Genomic DNA, 19,837 nt, shown 5'->3' with positions numbered 1-19,837 from the left:
ATGAATGAATGAAATGATTAAGAATAAATCTTGAAACGAATGAGGTTGACGGGATTGGTTAAAATGCTGAAGTGGGTGTGTCCTCTTGCCAGATTCGTTGCGAAGGCCGCATCCTGAAGACGGACCAAGGCCTCCTTATCCGCTCCTTGCAGCCGTCCGACAGCGGCATCTACCAGTGCACCTCCACGGAGAAGAACTTCAAGCACACGCTGGTGAAACTCCAGCTAGTGGTTCTCTCCAGCCGCACCGTCAACAACGTCCTAGTGGACACGGGCGCCCCCGGCCTGGCCCCACTGCAGTCCAGCGCCTGGACGCCGAGCGCCGGCCAGTACAAAGACCTTCTCACCATCCTGAGCCAGCCGGAGATGGGCCTCATCAACCAGTACTGCCAGGACTACTGGCAGCTCGGCGACGGCGGCGGCGGCGGTCTAGCGGACAGCAAAGCTAAAACCTTGAAGGAGCTGAAGGAGCAGAAGAAGCCTCGCAACCGCCGGCATCACGACGAGGAGACGACTCCGGCGGAGACATGAGGCGCTGGAACGACCACTTCCCTCCGACACGGCACCAAGACACTTCCTGTGTTTGCAAGAAACACGATATTTATTGTAGCTTGTAAAAAGTACTTCTTTGTACCGCTCTAGGAAAGGGGTTTGTGAATAGCTCAATATGTGCAAATATTAGTGTTATTGTTTATGTGGACGATATCCTTTCATTATGTTTGCTGTTTGAATACAAAGACTGATGGGAGCCTCCTCACGTGGACCAGGACTCGGACTCTATTGGATGATTGGACTCCGAGCGAGAAGCCGCTGGGTGGAAGCTCCGAGCTGTTAGACGGCAGACGGGACTGCCTTCACGTCCTTCCACGAACCGCCGCCAGCTCTTTTTCTATGTCAGTAACACGTCTATCATCCACGTGTGCGACGCGTCTATCGCGTCTACATGCTGTCCTCATTAACAAGGTGTCATGTCAGCCTTCTTGTTTAAAGGCAGATTCCAGCAGGCAGCTATGTTTGAAAACACGACATGCAAAGCACCTTCTCTTTGCCATCGGGCTCCTTTCTATTCAGGAAACATCTCTTCATTCATTAGACGCGTGGGAACCGACATTGGTATCTTCTACTCCTCTACTGCTGCACACAAAAGATGAACATCTGGCAACGTGCACCCCCCTGCCTGCTGTGGTAGTATTTGTCTGACAAATACACCACAAGGTGGCGCTGTTATTCAGCCACTGTTAACTCATTCATTCATGAGGGTCGCAGGGAGTGCTGGAGCCTATCCCAGCTGTCTTCAGGCAAGAGGCGGGGCACACCCAGGACTGGTCGCCAGCCAATCACAGGGCACATATAGACAAACAACCATTCACACTCACATTCATACCTATGGATAATTTGGAGTCGCCAATTAACCTAGCATGTTTTTGGAATGTGGGAGGAAACCGGAGTACCCGGAGAAAACCCACGCACGCACGGGGAGAACATGCAAACTCCACACAGAGATGGCCCAGTGTGGAATTGAACTCGGGTCTCCTAGCTGTGAGGCATGCGTGCTAACCACTCTACCACCGTGCAGCCCAATCACATCCAATATTCCCATCCATCCATTTTCTATACCACTTATCCTCACAAGGGTCACACAGGTATGCTGGAGCCTATCCTAGCTGTCTTCAAGCAAGAGAAGCGGGGTATACCATGGACTGGTGGCCGGCCAATCACAGGGCACATATAGACAAACAACCATTCACACTCACATTCATACCTATGGACAATTTGGAGTCGCTAATTAACCTAGCATGTTTTTGGAATGTGGGAGGAAATCGGAGTACTCGGAACAAAACCCACGCACGCACGGGGTGAACATGCAAATTCCACACAGAGGTTGTAATTGAACTCGGGTCTCCCAGCTTGCGAGGCCTCCGTGCAGCCCATTTCCAGCCATGAAACTGCGATGAGGGTGGTACAGTTTTATAATCATTTCTCACACTTTTTACCTTCAACTTTGCATTCCTGACAGTTTCACACTTTCACTTTCATCTTAGTTTCACCTTAGTTTGCTCATGGACACGCTGGCAGGTATTCATTCATCATCATAACTACACAAAGCTACAAGGATCCTTACATGCTAACCATTGGCAACAACACAAAATGACAACACAACGGCTGCCCAGCGACACATGTTGAGCAGCAACATGGTGTGTTCACGGTGCATGGCATGTACAGTATGTACCATGTAATCTACACAGGATATACAGTGCATGTACACTGTATATACAATGCATGTACAGTAGTGTATGTATATACAGTGTATGTTCTGTAGTGTAGTGTATGTACTGTAGCGTAGTGTATGTACAGTGTACTGTACAGTATATATATACAGTGTATGTACAATGTATGAGTATATACATTGTATGTACTGTAGTGTATGTACTGTAGTGTATGTAGAGTCTATGGTATTTGTGTATGTGGGTGTCAGTGAATGTTTTTCTCATTTTGGGGGGAATATGAATGATAAGAAATAAGAAAAGGAAAAAATAAATATGAGGGTTTTTTTTTTAAATAAGAGGTCAGGGTGGGTTTTTGTCCAGATAGTATTTTGAAAATATTTCCTCGGACTTTGATTTCCTGTGTTTGTCCGACTTGCCTGTGGATTGTTATTGGAAAGTCAAGAATGATGATGATTATGATGATGATAATGACGATGACTTTCTTCCCCGTCAATGTTGCTGACTAATAAATGAAAGTTTATATTTTATAAGAACAACAGAATAATTTCTTTCAACTTTATTTTACTATTTGTCTGGGTTAGATTATCTTATTTTAGCTTAGTTTATTTTAGGTTAGGTTGGTTAATCAATTCAAATTGGGATGAAAAATAGGGATTGAAATTAGGATTAGGTTTTTCAAACTGCTGTCAAATTTTTTTTAAATATATTTTTCATATTATGATTAGGTTCCCAAATAAGGATGAGTTTTTTTCCATTTAGGGTTAAAGGAAATTTAGAATTGCATCCTAAAGGTTACATACTGTGTAAATACGACGGTTCAAGGTTTGAAATTAGGATTAGGATTAAGCTTGGAAGCGAGTGTTTTCTTGAGGTTTCTACAACATCATGTGTGAGGATGGAAGTGAGGTCTCCTGGTCTCACACACACACACACACACACACACACGCTCAAGCAGCAGCACATAATTGAGAGTGAGTAGATTAGAATGCTTAACCGTGTTGAGATTAAGGTCAATGAGATCTGTGGGTGAAACTGCAAAGCTCTTTAAGTACTTCTGTGTGGAATAGACAAGTACTCCAACTTTATTGACTGACTGTAAAATTTAACTTATTTTTCCAGACCCCATCGACTCCCTGATGTTGTGCTGAGGATCTGGTGCGCATGAAGATGCTGTCCAATAATGTTGTCCGTATGAGGACCAAGGCAAGGTCTGTTTGGGTTAGCAGTAGCGCTTGCTTGGAGATAAGCACTTGAGCCCATCTTCATCTTCCGCTGAGCACAGCAAAGTTTCCCTAAAGGTTAGATCAGCCAAGTCCACGCTGGTGTAGACCCTCCTGCCCCCAAACACCCCTGTCCTTGCGCCTCATTGGTCATCCCCGGTCAGGCGGGCGGAGGACGCCCCGAAATCCTCTCCTAAGTCAGGAAAATACCAGCAACCTTCTCCGCAGGCGCTTCATACGCGGGGAGGCCGTCGGCTGCAGGACCTTCTTCTGACCACTCAGGCGACGAGGGGCCCAAAGCGGGACAAGCTGGGATGGGGGCTGGAGCCAGCGCCGAGGAGAAGCGCTCCAGAGAGCTGGAGAAGAAGCTGAAGGAGGATGCTGACAAAGACGCCAGAACCGTCAAGCTGCTGCTCTTGGGTAAAAGTCACATTCATATCATCTCATACGTACAGTACCTTCAAAAATATGAAATATATGAAACATTTACTGCTGACTGTGGCCTGAGCAGACAGGAAAATGGTCTCCATCAATATCATCATGTACAAAAATTGCTATTAGAAATGCATTGGTAATAATTGAAATAATTAACAATGATAACAAAACACTACCGTCCTTTCCTAACCTTATAATTTCTCGCCAAGAAATGACATAAAATAGATGTTTTCATAAAATTTATTTTTGTGTGTTCAATTATTGAAATATAATTATGTTAACATGAACAAAATGAAATGTATTTATGTGTTTTGGTCCATTTATAATTTGTTTTGTAGCTCAAGTTCATATATTCATGTTTAACTACAAGGAAGGCAGGAAAATATAAATTAAATTCTTCAAACATAGAATGACTTATAGTTTAATAAATGAGTTCAAAGACACTACATCGTTTAAGTAGAATTTGCAATTTTAAGTGTACATGTATGTATTTTCTGGAATTTCCGAGCAGACTTAAATGCAGCAAATTGTACTTCAGTGTAAATGTTAGTTAGTGAGTGATTCACTTCCTGTTTTTTTTCTGTTCATTTAAACCACACATGTAGCATAATACTCCAAATTATCCATAGATATCAATGTGAGTGTGAATGGTTGTTTGTCTATGTCTGTGATTGGCTGGCCACCAGTCCAGGGTGTACCCCCGCCTCTCTCTCGAAGACAGCTGGGATAGGCTCCAGCACCCCACCATGAGGATAAGTAGTAAATAAATGAATGAATGTACGCATAATAAAAAACCATGTGGTGATTTTCGAAGTGTCCATGAATGCATCTCGCGGTGGTCTCGTGCCAATGCGGAAGTGTCATTCCTACAAGGACTCGGAAGGGGTTTGTGAGTATTAGATGCAAACATGGTGTTGAAATGATACTGTTGTTGATGTTTTCAGGTCAGAATAAAGTTATTAAAGCATATCAGACTCTTAGTGTGGAGACGCTACACTGCTCCTTTTTCTGCCGTCATTAAAGAGACGTGGCTCGACATGATGCGCATGCGTCAATTAAGCTATCTTTGAAGCAAAATGGCGGTATGGGTCTCATTCATGAAAGAAACGAGTTGTCGCCGTTATCCTGCTATTTGTGACAGCCTTAATTCCATGATGGGATATTCTTATATCTGGCCCTGATGGCAAAGTAGGTCATCTTTGGAGCAGATTAGAACTTCCAAAGAAGCATATAGATGAATGTCAGACATGTTTTCATCTTCTTTTTTCCATTTCTCTTTGGTCATTTAGGTGCTGGCGAATCAGGAAAAAGCACAATTGTCAAACAGATGAAGTAAGTAACTTTTTTTTTACATCCAGTCACTTGTATAGGTTTAAAAGTTTATTTAACTATGTTTAAATTCAGTAATATTATTGTTTTATGAGCTACAACGAGGTACTTTTTGTCGGAATGTGATTGGCTGCATGAGCCTTCCCGTGCACAAGTCCCGCCCACAATGTATGATGTGCAATTTGTGTAGTTCACTATTATTATATATTATTATTATATATATTATAGTATTACTAATATTCAGTTCAGTCAATATTGTACATTTTAATTACTATATTTTATATATATTTTAATTATATTATTACATCATTATTATTTAATTTTCATTAACATTGTGTATTTTGATTGTGGTAGAATTATCCACAAGGACGGCTACTCGCTAGAAGAATGCTTGGAGTTCATCACCATCATCTACAGCAACACCCTGCAGTCCATCATGGCCATCGTGAAGGCCATGACCACGCTCAGCATCAACTACGGACACCCGGATCAGCAGGTAATGCACACGCAGGCACGCACACACACACGTAGGGCGGGGCTAACGTGCCGACGACGTCCACAGGATGACGCCAGGAAGCTGATGCACCTGGCGGACACCATCGAGGAGGGCACCATGCCCAAGGAGCTGTCCGACATCATCCTGCGTCTCTGGAAGGACTCGGGCATCCAGGCGTGTTTCGACCGGGCCTCCGAGTACCAGCTCAACGACTCGGCCGGATAGTAAGCACGCTTCCACGGGCGGAGGAGCGCGGTGAAGAACGTTCCCTTGAGTGTTGTCTTCTGGTCTCAGCTACCTGAACGACCTGGAGCGTCTCATCCTGCCGGGTTACGTCCCCACCGAACAGGACGTCCTGCGCTCCCGAGTAAAGACCACCGGCATCATCGAGACGCAGTTCTCCTTCAAGGACCTCAACTTCAGGTGACCGCTCGTCGGCCGCTCGCCGGCGCCGCTTCTGACGTCTGGTTTCCGTGCAGGATGTTCGACGTGGGGGGTCAGAGGTCGGAGAGAAAGAAGTGGATCCACTGCTTCGAGGGCGTGACCTGCATCATCTTCATCGCCGCCTTGAGCGCTTACGACATGGTGCTGGTGGAGGATGACGAAGTGGTACGAGGCGGGCGGAGGGGGCGGGGTTTGTGCACAGGAAGGCTCATGCGGCCAATCAAATTCCGACAAAAAAATACCTCGTTGTAGCTTATTGTGTTAGCGCTACTGTTGACATATTGTAATGAGCAGCAGCTAGGCTAACTTCTATGGTTGGCATCACCTTTTCTTTGTTGCCATCCCCTTCTTGCACATTTTTTGGGTAGTACTTTTGCATTTGTATTATATGCTGTAATATTATTTGTATTATATCATTATAGCATATATTTTTATTTTAAAAAATAAATTACATTTATTAAATATATTTAATATATTTAATATAATAATATTATGAAATATATTTAATATAATATTTACTTATAAATTAATTATGAAAAATTATTACATTATTTTTGTATTTGTATTATATGCTGTAATATTATTTGTATTATATCATTGCAGCATATCTTTTTATTTAAAAAATATAAATTAAATATATTTAATATATTTAATATAATAATATTTACTTATAAATTATTATAAAAACATATTACATGATTTTTGCATTTGTATTATATGCTGTAATATTATTTGTATTATATCATTACAGCATATCTTTTTATTAAAAAAATATAAATTACATATATGAATTAACATATTTAATATATCTTTAATATAATAATATTTAATTATAAATTAAATAAATTGTAAAAAATATATTTTTTTTTAAAGTAGCACACTAAATAACCACACTAAATAATTGGACTCATTTTTACCATTTATTTTCTGGCATTTAACTTTTATGTTTTTTTACTTTTGACAATAAAATAAGAAAAGCCAAAGAAAAAGCAAGTGTTGCCATGACAACGCTTTTGGGTGCGTTCCGCCATGAGGCAAAAGCAATCTCTGTGGTCTTTCAGAACCGAATGCACGAGAGTCTGCACTTGTTCAACAGCATCTGCAACCATCGCTACTTCGCCACCACCTCCATCGTCCTCTTCCTCAACAAGAAGGACGTCTTCGTGGAGAAGATCAAGAAGGCTCACCTGAGCATGTGCTTCCCTGATTACGATGGTACCTCCTCCTCTCCTTCTCTCTCATCCTCTCCTTCGTGCCCGCATGTGCCGATGCGCTTCTCTTCCTTCCTCCGCCCTCCTCCAGGCCCCAACACCTACGAGGACGCGGGGAACTACATCAAGGTCCAGTTCTTGGACCTCAACATGCGGCGAGACGTGAAGGAGATCTACTCCCACATGACCTGCGCCACCGACACCGAGAACGTCAAGTTTGTGTTTGACGCCGTCACCGACATCATCATTAAAGAAAACCTCAAAGACTGCGGCCTCTTCTGAAGGCGCCCGCAAGTGAGTCCTATCATTCATCCGTTCCAGGGTCAAACCCTGGCCGCATGGACCATTTGTAAAGCATACAGGCAATGCTTGATGGCGTTTTATAACATCCTTAAAAGCGTAAAAAGAAGTTTAACTCAGGAAAAACCTCAAACTCGACTTTTGCAGTCATGTGACAGGCGTGTCGTCTATGCTGCTCTATGGTTATCATCACACATGTTCTACTAAGATGTTGAACATGATCAGTGTGCTTTCCTGTCTTCTTTGCAGGGTTTTTTGGTGACTTTTCCCACCCCCAATCTAGCGAGGACACCCATCAATCATTTACAACATGTTGACCCTGAAGTACAAGGGGTCAAGGGTCAACAGAGACTAAACACAGCACAGGTCACACCCGAATTTTTGTTTTGTTTTGTAGTCCAGCTAGGAACGTGCCGACCTCACCGCCTGCAGACGCACTTCTGGTGGGCTGACCTCCAGCTCATCCCGGCTTCGTAACGTACGCCGTCTGCACGCTCTTAGACGATAGGACTGTCCTTCACCGTCCTGCCGTCCTGTGCGACGTCAAGTCTACAGTCAACCATTAAAGCTTCTCTAGACAACACAGCACTGCTCCTTTATCGCTTTTCATCAACGCTTCATTGCATCATTGCAAGGCGGCACGGCGGTCTTGTGGTTAGCGCGCAGACCTCACAGCTAGGAGACCAGGGTTCAATTCCACCCTCGGATAATCTCTGTGTGGAGTTTGCATGTTCTCCCTGTGCATGCGTGGGTTTTCTTCAGGTATTCCGGTTTCCTCCCACATTCCAAAAACATGCTAGGTTAATTGGCCACTCCACATTATCCATAGGTATGAATGTGAGTGTGAATGGTTGTTTGTCTATATGTGCCCTGTGATTGGCTGGCCACCAGTCCAGGGTGTACCCCGCCTCATGCCCGAAGACAGCTGGGATAGGCTCCAGCACCCCCCACGACCCTCATGAGGAAAAGCGGTAGAAAACAAGCCTGTTTCCAAATGTGCACACTTTTGGAACTGAGACATATATAAAAATACAATAAAAATATAACAAATTAATTACATTAAATCTAATTATTTTTATTTATTTTTAAATTTTATTTTAAAGTTCTTATCTATTTTAAAAAATCCAAATAAGAATAAAATAATTCTGTGGATGAAGGCGCTGTATCTTCATGATAATACAATGTAAGCTCCATTAAAGTAACCCAAGTAGGCAATGAGTATTTGTCTGGTGTACCGTAGGAAATGATCCAATTTCGACTGAACAGCAAAATAAAGTGCATTTGTGGCGTTAGCATGTAATACACTTTCAAATCGGTAGAGGGCAGCATTCAACTCATTGCTGTAAACGTGTGAGTCCCACGGCGGCGACACTGTAACAGTAGAGGCATTAGCTATAGCCAAACGGTGACCGAAAAGCTTTGTGAACTCCGAACTGGACCAAATCGGGATCCAGATGGAAACCCACGTATGAGCAAACATCTAAAGAAAGTCAGTTATTACGTGTGAAGAGACTTTTAATCATCAACACACCAGCCGAGCTATTAAGAAAGACATTGTAGGCAATGACTGACTATACTAAACATCACTTCCTGTTGCTTTAAACCCTGAGATGATTAGCAGAAGATGTGCAATCGCGTCAAAATAAAATACATCGTCAGTCCATTCAGTCATATGGGGGGAAAAAAAAACATGGAGGAATGAGCGTGTACATAAGGACGGACTGCAACAATATTGAAATGATGCTTTTAAAAAAAAAGGCACTTTAAAAAGAGCAGGAGTGGCCGCTCTCATTCTTCTATGACAAGCTATGTGTTGGCTGCTGGATGCGCCTAAACACATATGCATACACACATGTAAAAACATGTATACATGCATGTAAACACACATGTAAAAACATGTATACATGCGTGTATACACACACGCAGGCAGGCTTTCCAAGTGACATAGAGTGCAAAGTGTCCTTATCATAAAAGTCCAAGGCACTAAACACCACACCAGATCAGTTCACATACGGGACCACGTGGTTATCCTCATTTACTCTCTCTCTCTCTCTCTCACACACACACACACACACACACACACACACACACACACACACAACAACATAACAATCTCAGCCAGTGAAATAAATGGTCCATGTATCTTAACTCCTTCCGGATCCTCAGTGATCGTCATCAGAGCAGTCCGACCATGTGATCGATCTGCCTCATGTAGACGCTCTTCAGGGGCAAGGTGTAGCGCCGTGCCTCGGGGATCCTGATGCACTGTCAGCAAAACAAACAAAAAAAAATGTCATCTTTGTCTTCCATCATGCCGTCAAGGTCACGTGGTCTTGGGAGAGTTTTCACGTGATTTTTTTTTTCCTGCAGACATTTCAATGAAGATGGGAGGGAGACGCCCTCGCCATTTGACAGGAAGTCCGGATATACCGGATGTGTTAAAAAAAACAAATAAACATTGATCAAATACACATTTCAAATTATATTTAATGTTTTACTCGTTCCAAAAAAATCTGTAAAAGTAGATTGCCAATCTTTATTTATAAGATGTATTAAAATTAATTAATCAATTATTTTTGCTAATTAATTATTAAAATAATGTAGTTTATTTTAATAATTAATTACTAAAAAGTTGATAATTTTTTGTATTTATTTATTTGGTCATTTATTTTTTTTTATTATATTTTACCAGAATGTTTATTTTAATGATAAAAACACTATAAAAAGAAATGAGATGTGCCTACAGTCAGCTGGGATAGGCTCCAGCATGGACGTGTCAGCTTGGAAATGTCAAGGAAGTCGTTATTATTCCAAATACTCATGTCCTTACGTTGCTGGTGTTTCGGGCGGGCGGCTCCTGCTCGGTCGGCATCTCCACGGGTGCTTTTTCGTCTTCATGCCGACCCCCGCCCCGCCATCCCTTCTCCCGGAAGCGCTTGTCCACGGGCATCAGGTGTCCCTCCGTGGTGAAGATGTACTTGCTGCTCCATTTGTGGAGCGGGTTGTCCTCGTCGAAGAGCTGCGGGGAGCAACGAGAAGTCAAAGCGGCGTGACCCCCCCCCGGCCCCCGCCCCCCGTTTCCCCCACGTGACATGCGGCGGTGCGGCTCCTACCAGGAAAAGGTACTTGCAGGTCTCGCTGAGGAAGAAGCTCTCCATGCGGTCCTCTTTGGATTTGTGCACCACGTGATGGAGGGTGGCGTACCCGCATCTGGCAACAACAACTGCTGGCGTCAACACCAGAAGGACGGGAACACGACTGACTGGGAAAACACGTCTACCTGACTTTGGTGTTCCTTTCCAGGCTCTGGATTATATCCATCCCCACGTGCAGGTAGAAAGGATTCTTGGTTGCCTGCCGCAAGGATGAGTCATCGTATGAAGGGGGGGGGGGGCTGAGGAGTCTTAAAACCTACTTTTATACTCTAACCCCCCCCCCCCCACACACACATAAACAGTAGGCATGAAATATTATACACTTTACTGTAACATATTATACAACTATAATGTCAAGTGAAACTAAAGGGAAATTCAGGCTGCACGGTGGTCGAGTGGTTAGCACGCAGGCCTTGGAGACCCGAGTTCAATTCCATCTCTGTGTGGAGTTTGCATGTTCTCCCCGTGCATGTGTGGGTTTTCTCCGGGTACTCCGGTTTCCTCCCACATTCCAAAAACATGCTAGGTTAATTAGCGACTCCAAATTGTCCATAGGTATGAATGTGAGTGTGAATGGTTGTTTGTCTATATGTGCCCTGTGATTGGCCGGCCACCAGTCCAGGGTGTACCCCGCCAGGGTGTACCCGTGGCATAGAAAATGGATGGATGGGAATATTGGATGTGATTTTGTGATTGGGCTGCACGGTGGTAGAGTGGTTAGCACGCAGGCCTCGCAGCTCAGAGACCTGAGTTCAATTCCACACTGGGCCATCTCTGTGTGGAGTTTGCATGTTCTCCCCATGCATGCGTGGGTTTTTTTCCGGGTACTCCGGTTTCCTCCCAATTGGCGACTCCAAATTGTCCATAGGTATGAATGTGAGTGTGAATGGTTGTTTGTCTATATGTGCCCTGTGATTGGCTGGCCACCAGTCCAGGGTGTACCCCGCCTCTCGCCTGAAGACAGCTGGGATAGGCTCCAGCACCCCTGCGACCCTCGTGAGGATAAGCGGTAGAAAATGAATGAATGTATGAATTCTAGGCATATATTGATGATGTATTGATGAAGACGTGGAGAAATGACTGCAGTACCTGGTAGAGCAGATAGGTGGACTCAGCCAGCTCGGGTCTTAGCGGGTAAAAAAGGACATCGGGCGCCTTCCGCTGCCAGTTGTACCTCTCTGGGAGCGCTCCGAAGCGCTTCCAGATGGCGTAGTAGAAGGCGTGGAGGCAAATGGCGTTTTCTACGTCGCCGTTTAAGACCTTCAGAGAGAAAAGAGACGGAAGTGATGAAGGGAGCGTTTCAAGACGGATCGGGCGCTCACGCTGACCTGCAGCCCAGGAAAGAAAGCCTGGAGGGAATCGATCCAAGTGTTCATGATCTCGCCGCTCATCATGTTCACGTTGACGTACATGGGCGGGTCGCCTTCTCCTTCGTTGCACGACTCCCGCCTGAAACATCACCAAAGTTGAAGCTGTGGATGGGTGCTCGTGTGAAGGGGGTGGGCGCCATGTGGACCGACCCTCTTCTCAGGTGGTTCTGTATGCTGGCGTAGGCCGCCTGGAACATCACGTAGTCGTCCTTCTCTCCGAAGAGGATGTACGACTTGAGAAGATACTCGTAGAAGGAGTCCATGCCGGCGCCGAGCCCGCTCTGCTGGCCCACCCACTGGCCGGTTTGGATGTTCACGATGTTGCCTGATGGGAAAAAAAAAACAAAACACTGAGGGCGGCTGTACAATCCCGCTCAAAAGTTTGGGTCAGGAAGACCAGACTTCCCGGTCCCTGGTCGCCTCCTTCAATTCCACCGGGAGGACACCAAGGCGTTCCCAGGCCTTGGTCTGCCCCACGGCGTTCTACCAAGGAGGCGTCCGGACTAGAGTCATGCCCGAGCCACCTCCACTGGCTCCTCTCCATGAGGAGCGCCCCCTATCTCTTAGAGTCCAGCCACCCTACAGGGTGGGACGTCTCTAAACTTCACATGATGGAACAAAATGGAGGTTTGTTTTTGTAGTTTGGATAGGTGTGTCCCATCACAGGCCTTCTTAGTGGCCTCTTTTCACCTGTTTTTATATCTTTAGAAGGTGATGGACAAAATGCTTTTTACCCAGGAGTCCCGTCTGGTTGCTCCTCAGCTTCCAAAGCGACCTGACAGCTCGCCGAGCGACCGACTCGAAGGTGAAATCTCCAGTCAAGCGGCTCAGGATTCCAAACTCCACAAGCAGAGACCCAGCTCCTGCGGTGCAAGTCTCGTTGATGCTCCCGGACGGGACTCCGGTCTTTAGGTTTACCTTCAGGAAGAAAAGTACAGAATCATCAGCGGAGCTTTGGATGCGAACTAGTCCAGAAGCAAGACTCAATGGAACGCACCCTGGGGTAAGGGATGCCGGTGCTGGTGTTCTCGAAGGCCGGCAGCAGCCGCACGGCCAAATCCTGCGCCAAGTCAAGGAGCTGGTTGTCGTAGCCCTCGTAGCCCACCCGCCCGAACGGATGCTTGGTGTCCGTGAGAAGAATGTGAGCCGAGATGAGGCTTCCTAAGATCCTTCATCAAACACCAACAACAACAGTCACCATTGCCACTGATGAGACTCGGAGGCGAAGAGCAATGACATAACACGTACGACTAAGTACTACTAAGTACTACTAAGTGTACACAGTACTCTCTCACCACTTCGGTTTTCAAAAATATATCAACAAATCCACTCCGGTTTGCTCCCACATTCCAAAAACATGCTAGGTTAATTAGCGACTCCAAATTGTTTGGATGTTTGATTGGGCTGCACGGTGATAAGTGGTTAGCAGGCAGGACTCACAGCTCAGGTACCCAAGTTCAATTCCACACTGGGCCATCTCTGTGTGGAGTTTGCATGTTCTCCTCGTGCGTGTGTGGGTTTTCTCCGGGTACTCCGGTTTCCTCCCACATTCCAAAAACATGCTAGGTTAATTAGCGACTCCAAATTGTCCATAGGTATGAATGTGAGTGTGAATGGTTGTTTGTCTATATGTGCCCTGTGATTGGCTGGCCACCAGTCCAGGGTGTACCCCGCCTCTCGCCCGAAGACAGCTGGGATAGGCTCCAGCACGCATGAATACGTTCCGTTATTAGTAAAAAAAATCCCTGTTTGGCCCCTTTACCTGATGTTTGCCTCAAACACCTGCACAGTGGAGTCCTTGTCAAAAGACACGGTGTCAATCACCAGTTTGACAGCACTCTGGAACTCCGTCACGTTGCCGAGCACCTACGAAGTGGTAAAGCGTCACTGAAGGTCCAGTTTAAAACGTGCACGTTTAGGACTTACCACTAGGGTGTCTAAGGAGTCGATGAGCGTTAGAGAGTAGTTCCCCAGGACGTCATTTATGTTCACGTTTGATCTAAAAAGTCACGTGTAAAAAGTTACACAACAAAGCAGAAAAGGACGAGCAAGAATTAAAAGCTAAATTGGTTAGTGCGCAACAAGGAGACCCGAGTTCAATTCCACCCTCGGCCATCTCTGTGTGGAATTTGCACATGTTCTCCCCGTGCATTCGTGGGTTTTCTCCGGGTACTCCGGTTTCCTCCCACATTCCAAAAACATGCTAGGTTAATTGGCGACTCCAAATTGTCCATAGGTATGAATGTGAGTGTGAATGGTTGTTTGTCTATATGTGCCCTGTGATTGGCTGGCCACCAGTCCAGGGTGTACCCCGCCTCTTGCCCTAAGACAGCTGCTTTACAGACTTAATTTTTCCACATTTCAACATTTTGTAAGATTGTTGCGGTTACACTTTCGCTTCTGTAGAAGCACTACTTGGTAGTTTGTTGTTTAAATAGAAGTTGTAGTTAGACATTTATTAAAGCACTCACGGGTTCTGAACGTCCGGACCTCTCCCTTCGCAGTCAATGGGGTTGAGCTCGTCCTTGGGGAAAGCATATTTCATGTAATTATCATAACCGAAGTAGAACATGCCTTTGGCCTTTTCCTTCATTGCTTCTTTCTGCGCTCCCGAGAAGGAGCTGTATCTCCTGACGTAGTCGTCCTTGTGGCCGTCAAAGAAGCTCAGGTAGGATATTTTGGGCAGCTCTCCTTCGACCCTTGCACACGTGTTGCCGGTGGTCTCCTCATCCCCGGACAGGCGCTCTGCTTTCGGGCGATTGACGTCCAAGCTATCGCTCTGTTCCAGTCCGACGGCGAGCCAGAGCACAAAGCTAACAGACAGCCGCAGCACCACCAGGCCGACTACTAGTGACCGCCATTGCATCTTTGCCGTGGCTCGGACTTAAAACGCATACTTTGTGTCCACACACCGACAGAGAAGACTTACTATCGGGATCAACTCTTCGCTGAGAAGGTTGTGCTGCTTCTGTTTTTACACTTCCTGTCAACAAACCGGCCCCTCCCGAGATTGTGGCCTGTGATTGGCTTTCGTACATCTACGTCACAGCAATGGGGGAATGTGTTCAATCACTGATTGGACAAACGGCTGTCAATCACTCAGAGGTTTCGGCTGTACTGCTGACGTGGTCAACGCGTCAGCCAATAGGAAGCCGCTAACTGCGGGCCTACTCAGAAAGGCACCGTATTTACCTTTGCCTTTAATGAGAGTAAAGTACATGCAGTTTAGAAGCATAACATTTAAGATCGAGTTATGTGATGAATAATTCTAATGGAATTAATTAAGCCCTCCCAGAAATTGATGTCACAGGGAAAACACGCTCGACAGCGATTCGAACCCGCTTCTGCCGACTGTAAGGCGTGCCAAGCACTTTTTCCATGACAAAAGGAAAGCTCATATATTAAAAAGCAAGCCTTTATTTGAATCAAGTGAAGTGATTGGCGTCTTTTCCCGTCCCAGATAGGCACACCAAGCATGCCGCATGTTGCTTCAGAGAGGAGACACATTGCACAAGGCACTTTAAATTCTGCTACTCTCACAGCAATGGGAGGCAGCAGGAAGGATCATGGAGGCTACTTCCTGTTTGATCATTCAGACCTTAAATAGAATCACAATATTCATACACCGCTGTACTGTAAAAAAAAAAAAAAATCATATGAGCTCGGTATTTGTACACACCTGCTTAGCTGCAGAATTACAAACTAAAACAATATACATAGTTGGACTGAAACAATGCGTCATTAGCCTGACCTAGCATCCCAAGCTTCATCAGTTCATACAGAGGTTCAAAAGCTATAGTACAACTTTACAATGACATCTCATTGGTTTGGTATCAGAATGACATTTTGGGTAGTGCATTCCCAGAAGAGTTTGTGGGTAAATCACAGGGTGGGGAGGAACAAAAGAAAGGCGAAGAGTGCATCGCGTGCGTGTTAAGGACACGTCTGATGTAGCGTGACGGTTACATGGCAAACAACTGGCATCCGCTCCCTCGTTTTCAGCTCCTCCGCGTCTTTGAGTGCTGAATCAGCCACTGAAGAGTGATATCTAGGGGGGCGGGGGACAACACGGTATCAATCAGCAGTTCACCAGACATGTTCATGTGTCACATAATCATGTGGATGATGGTTTAAAGGCAACTCCGACTCACCAATGTTGTCCTTTTCTTTGCAAGAAATGGAGTAGCAGCATATCTCTCTGTCCTGAATCGCTGCCAGATTCCTATAAAAGAAAATGTTCACACAAAATGATGGACAGCAACATCAGTCAATATTTTATGACAGCGGATGATAGAGGCTTGATTAAGACCACAAATCACTTCTAGTGCTTGACAGCAGAGAGAGCCAATGCATTATTCACACCATTTAATTAGCTATCAGTTTAAAAAAAAGTAAATTATTGCTGCTTTGTGGATGAATATAGCTTATTATCAGTTTAAAAAGCATATTTAAGCAATAAAAAGATGTCTAAATGAAGAAATTAATTCTACTTCTGAATGTAGTAGTATACATCAGCCACTAGGTGTCGCCAGAACGTAAAGTATGATTGCCATTGGAGGGTTAACTCATCTCACAACAGTAACAACAGCATAAGAATCCTAACAACAACACGGCTACTGTTGGGGCCATAACCCATAACAAACAAAAACTCACTTCCTGCATTTCCAAGTCATATGTACGTACTTACATTTTCTCAATGAGCTGCTTTTCATCTAAAGCAGTGGGGAGGTCTCTTTTGTTTCCCAGCACCAACACCTACAATAACGGAATCGGTGATGAATATACCGTATGCCACTGGTGGGAGTACACAGTCAGACGTAAAAAAGGTCACTCACGGGAATTCCTTGCAACTGAGGTTTGTCTAATAAATTGTGAAGCTCATTTCTTGATGCCTCCACTTTGTCTCGATCTGCGGCATCCACCATGTACCTGAAACGGAACAGCACAGAGGGGCCATGGTTTAATGCAGGTCCTTGGGCTTCCATGTGGAAATGTTCACCCTAACCCGGCTTGCGTTTTCACTGCAAAATGTCAAAGGTGGGGAGGCGTGACATCATCACAGTGCAGCACAGCGCAATAAGCAGCAAAAACATCATGTGTGCTTTGCTTTTTAACCAGATGCAAAGTACATAATTTGGTGTATATGGGCTTGTGTGGCTCTTCTGAAGCTAAAGGTTGCCGATCCCGGTCTAATTGACACACAAGTGGAGTACTTACACAATGGCATTAACCCCCCGACAGTAGCGCTCCCACATGCTTCGAAATCGGGGCTGACCGCCGATGTCCCAGATCTGCACAATGAAAAATAGATATTTCAAAATAAAAACAACACACACTTGCAAGCAAAATCAAGAGGATTCAAAATAAAACAAGAAAAAAAAAACACCTTGATGGTGACGTTTCCTTTGGTCACCTTCCTCATGTTAAATCCAACGGTAGGGATCATATCCTCACTGAAATGCCCCGACTGAAAGAAAGACATGTCACTGACACATCACTTCACAACCCTTCAGACACCCCCCACCCGACCAGAGGGTCTCTGTGTCACGACCACATCTCTCAAAGTCACTTCAGTGTGTGTGTGTGTGTGAAACAGGAAGAAAAGCTCTAGCTTGCTCAAGAACTCGTTTGGCGCCACCTGTTGGTTTGCTTGTAACAAAACTCTAGAACCCGATTTCCTTATTATAACTTTTTCCCCAAGTATGGCAACTATATTGTGTTTCTCATAATACTACCACTTTAAAAAATGATATTTTTTCCTTTCATATTTCAACTATTGCGATTATTTGTCTTATGAGTTTATTCTGGTAAAATTGCCACATTTTTTCTCTTTAATTTATTATTGTACTTAAAAACAATTTTCTTTAAACATTATGCTACTAAAATTATGTTTTTTTCCCTAATATTGCATAATTCTTGTAAAATGATGACAACTTTTTTCTCTTAATATTAATCATATTCCTGTAAAATTAATGCTGAATTTTCCATCTTTGCTGTTGTTTTTTTTCATTAATATTTATTTTTGTTGTGAAATTACATATTAAGAATGTGCTGCCGGCCACAAATGGCCCCCAGGTCGTACTTTGGACACACCTAGTTTAAAGAGGTTATACATTGATTGTATTGTTGACATGTAAAATGTAAACAAACAATACTTAATACTGGGCTATAAGAATATCATAGGGAAATAAATCTGAATAGTAAAATAATGTATTATTTAGAAAAACAGAATCTGGAAACTCTCATATGGAAACTCTGTGAGCACATCATCTACTGTTTGCACACACACACACACAGAAAGAGGGAGAGCCAGCACACATGACTTGCCAGAGTCACCTGACAAAGCTAAGTGGAAATGAATGTAGCGGTCTTATGACTGCAGGAAGTCCCACAGCAACCCACCCACTCCATGAAAACTCTCAAAGCACTGGCTGGCGAGAGCCGTGGACCTTACCGGCACCAACCGTTTGTGAAAATATCATGCTTGTCCAGCAGTAAAATGCTTTACAGATGTGAATGCAAAGTGATGCTTGGATTTTCTTCCCCTATGAACGCATGTCTTAGTGCTACAAAATCCAGTGCTGTGCAAAAAAAAAACAGGTCCAGATTTCCTCATCAGAGAGTGTTGCAAAGTTGCAACATTGCCAGCAAGTACATGCATGGCAGCTTCACTAGCAAGAGGTCACAGCCAAGGACAATTTAACTTCTGCATCCCTGCATTAGGTGGCATTTGTGAGGGCTGCAGCAATTACTTTTGGTATGAAGGGTCTGTACCGTTTTAATGTGTGCAAAAGAAAGAGCAAAACAATCTATATAATGTTAAATTTCTTACTGCATATGCGGTTAGCAAGGTTCATAGTTGTATCAGGTTTGTCGGAGAAATGTAGTTTTAAAGTAAAACAAAAAAAAAGTACGGCTATGCAAACATGTTGTTATTGTAAACAATATTGGTGCAGATGACAGCCTTAATCTGAAGTTTGCAGCCTTTAGCTTTAGCATGCTAACCATTACAACTCATTCAAATACTCTCTGGTCAGGCACACTGGAATGACCATAAAGTGTTGCTGAGTGACGAAACGGCGACGGGAGTTAGGGGGGTAAAGATAATATCGTGTGTAACCCGCAACAATCAGAGCAAAGTAAACACTTAGTCATCGTTGTCATTAGCGCTAATGATATTAGCCGACTAGCTAGCTAGCTTACAGGTGACACTTACAGCGATCACGTTGACAAATGTGGTTTTTCCGGAGTACTGAAGACCGACTAGCGTCAGCTCCATCTCCTCCTTCCAAAACAGAGACTTGAACCAATCTAGAAGCCGGTTTATTAGCGCCAGCATCTTGGAGCCGTGCGGTGTTCTCGCCTCTCCCTCCCTGTCAGCTGTTTAGTTGGGCTTTTCCAAGTGGGAAGCAGACAGGGGTCATGTGATCACCAGCCTGGCACAGTGGGGTAAGACAGCGCCCCTGCTGGAGGAATAAGGAAGTGCGGCGTCCAGTGTGATGTGTACAGGTATACATTTTAAAAAGCACAATATCAAATTAAAACACACAACATTGTTCCTTCAAATGAACAACTTTGATGGCATCCTTTATGGCTGGGTTTCAACGACAAGGTAATGGTGTTTTAAGCCACAAAGAGGAAAATAAGTCA

The 19,837-nt window shown here is 44.4% G+C and overlaps 4 protein-coding genes across 6 annotated transcripts in view; 2 read left to right on the top strand and 2 right to left on the bottom strand.

Moving 5' to 3' along the window:
* Positions 1-1,653, top strand: part of sema3fa (sema domain, immunoglobulin domain (Ig), short basic domain, secreted, (semaphorin) 3Fa) — a 55,310-nt gene extending 53,657 nt beyond the window's left edge. For all 3 annotated transcript variants that reach the window (XM_058073522.2, XM_058073515.2, XM_058073506.2), the window contains one exon: positions 93-1,653. In XM_058073522.2, coding sequence (XP_057929505.2) covers positions 93-530 — 438 coding nt within the window. In that variant the 3' untranslated portion in view covers positions 531-1,653. The remainder of the gene's footprint in view (positions 1-92) is intronic.
* A 1,929-nt stretch (positions 1,654-3,582) lies between these two features.
* gnat1 (guanine nucleotide binding protein (G protein), alpha transducing activity polypeptide 1) lies at positions 3,583-8,245 on the top strand. Its single transcript, XM_058073595.2, has 9 exons — positions 3,583-3,867; positions 5,172-5,214; positions 5,566-5,707; positions 5,774-5,931; positions 6,002-6,130; positions 6,187-6,316; positions 7,213-7,366; positions 7,454-7,656; positions 7,912-8,245. The coding sequence occupies exons 1-8, from the start codon at positions 3,762-3,764 to the stop codon at positions 7,642-7,644; spliced, it is 1,053 nt and encodes a 350-aa protein (XP_057929578.1). The 5' UTR covers positions 3,583-3,761; the 3' UTR covers positions 7,645-7,656; positions 7,912-8,245.
* A 1,519-nt stretch (positions 8,246-9,764) lies between these two features.
* edem1 (ER degradation enhancer, mannosidase alpha-like 1) lies at positions 9,765-15,180 on the bottom strand. Its single transcript, XM_058073535.2, has 12 exons — positions 14,659-15,180; positions 14,114-14,186; positions 13,950-14,053; positions 13,185-13,356; positions 12,922-13,105; positions 12,338-12,512; positions 12,146-12,266; positions 11,907-12,077; positions 10,943-11,016; positions 10,776-10,872; positions 10,493-10,681; positions 9,765-9,927 (listed from the first exon to the last, which is right to left on the bottom strand). The coding sequence occupies exons 1-12, from the start codon at positions 15,051-15,053 to the stop codon at positions 9,838-9,840; spliced, it is 1,845 nt and encodes a 614-aa protein (XP_057929518.2). The 5' UTR covers positions 15,054-15,180; the 3' UTR covers positions 9,765-9,837.
* A 408-nt stretch (positions 15,181-15,588) lies between these two features.
* Positions 15,589-19,591, bottom strand: arl8ba (ADP-ribosylation factor-like 8Ba). The gene is made up of 7 exons (XM_058072931.2): positions 19,404-19,591; positions 17,574-17,654; positions 17,405-17,478; positions 17,023-17,116; positions 16,875-16,942; positions 16,339-16,409; positions 15,589-16,235 (listed from the first exon to the last, which is right to left on the bottom strand). The coding sequence occupies exons 1-7, from the start codon at positions 19,524-19,526 to the stop codon at positions 16,186-16,188; spliced, it is 561 nt and encodes a 186-aa protein (XP_057928914.1). The 5' UTR covers positions 19,527-19,591; the 3' UTR covers positions 15,589-16,185.
* Between the last annotated feature and the right edge of the window lie 246 nt (positions 19,592-19,837).

Source organism: Doryrhamphus excisus, linkage group LG11 (genome assembly GCF_037039965.1).
Source record: "Doryrhamphus excisus strain RoL-2023G ecotype Guam linkage group LG11, RoL_Dexc_Guam_v1.1, whole genome shotgun sequence".
NCBI classification, from domain to species: Eukaryota; Metazoa; Chordata; class Actinopteri; order Syngnathiformes; family Syngnathidae; genus Doryrhamphus; species Doryrhamphus excisus.
This window is presented reverse-complemented; position numbering and strand designations above follow the sequence as displayed.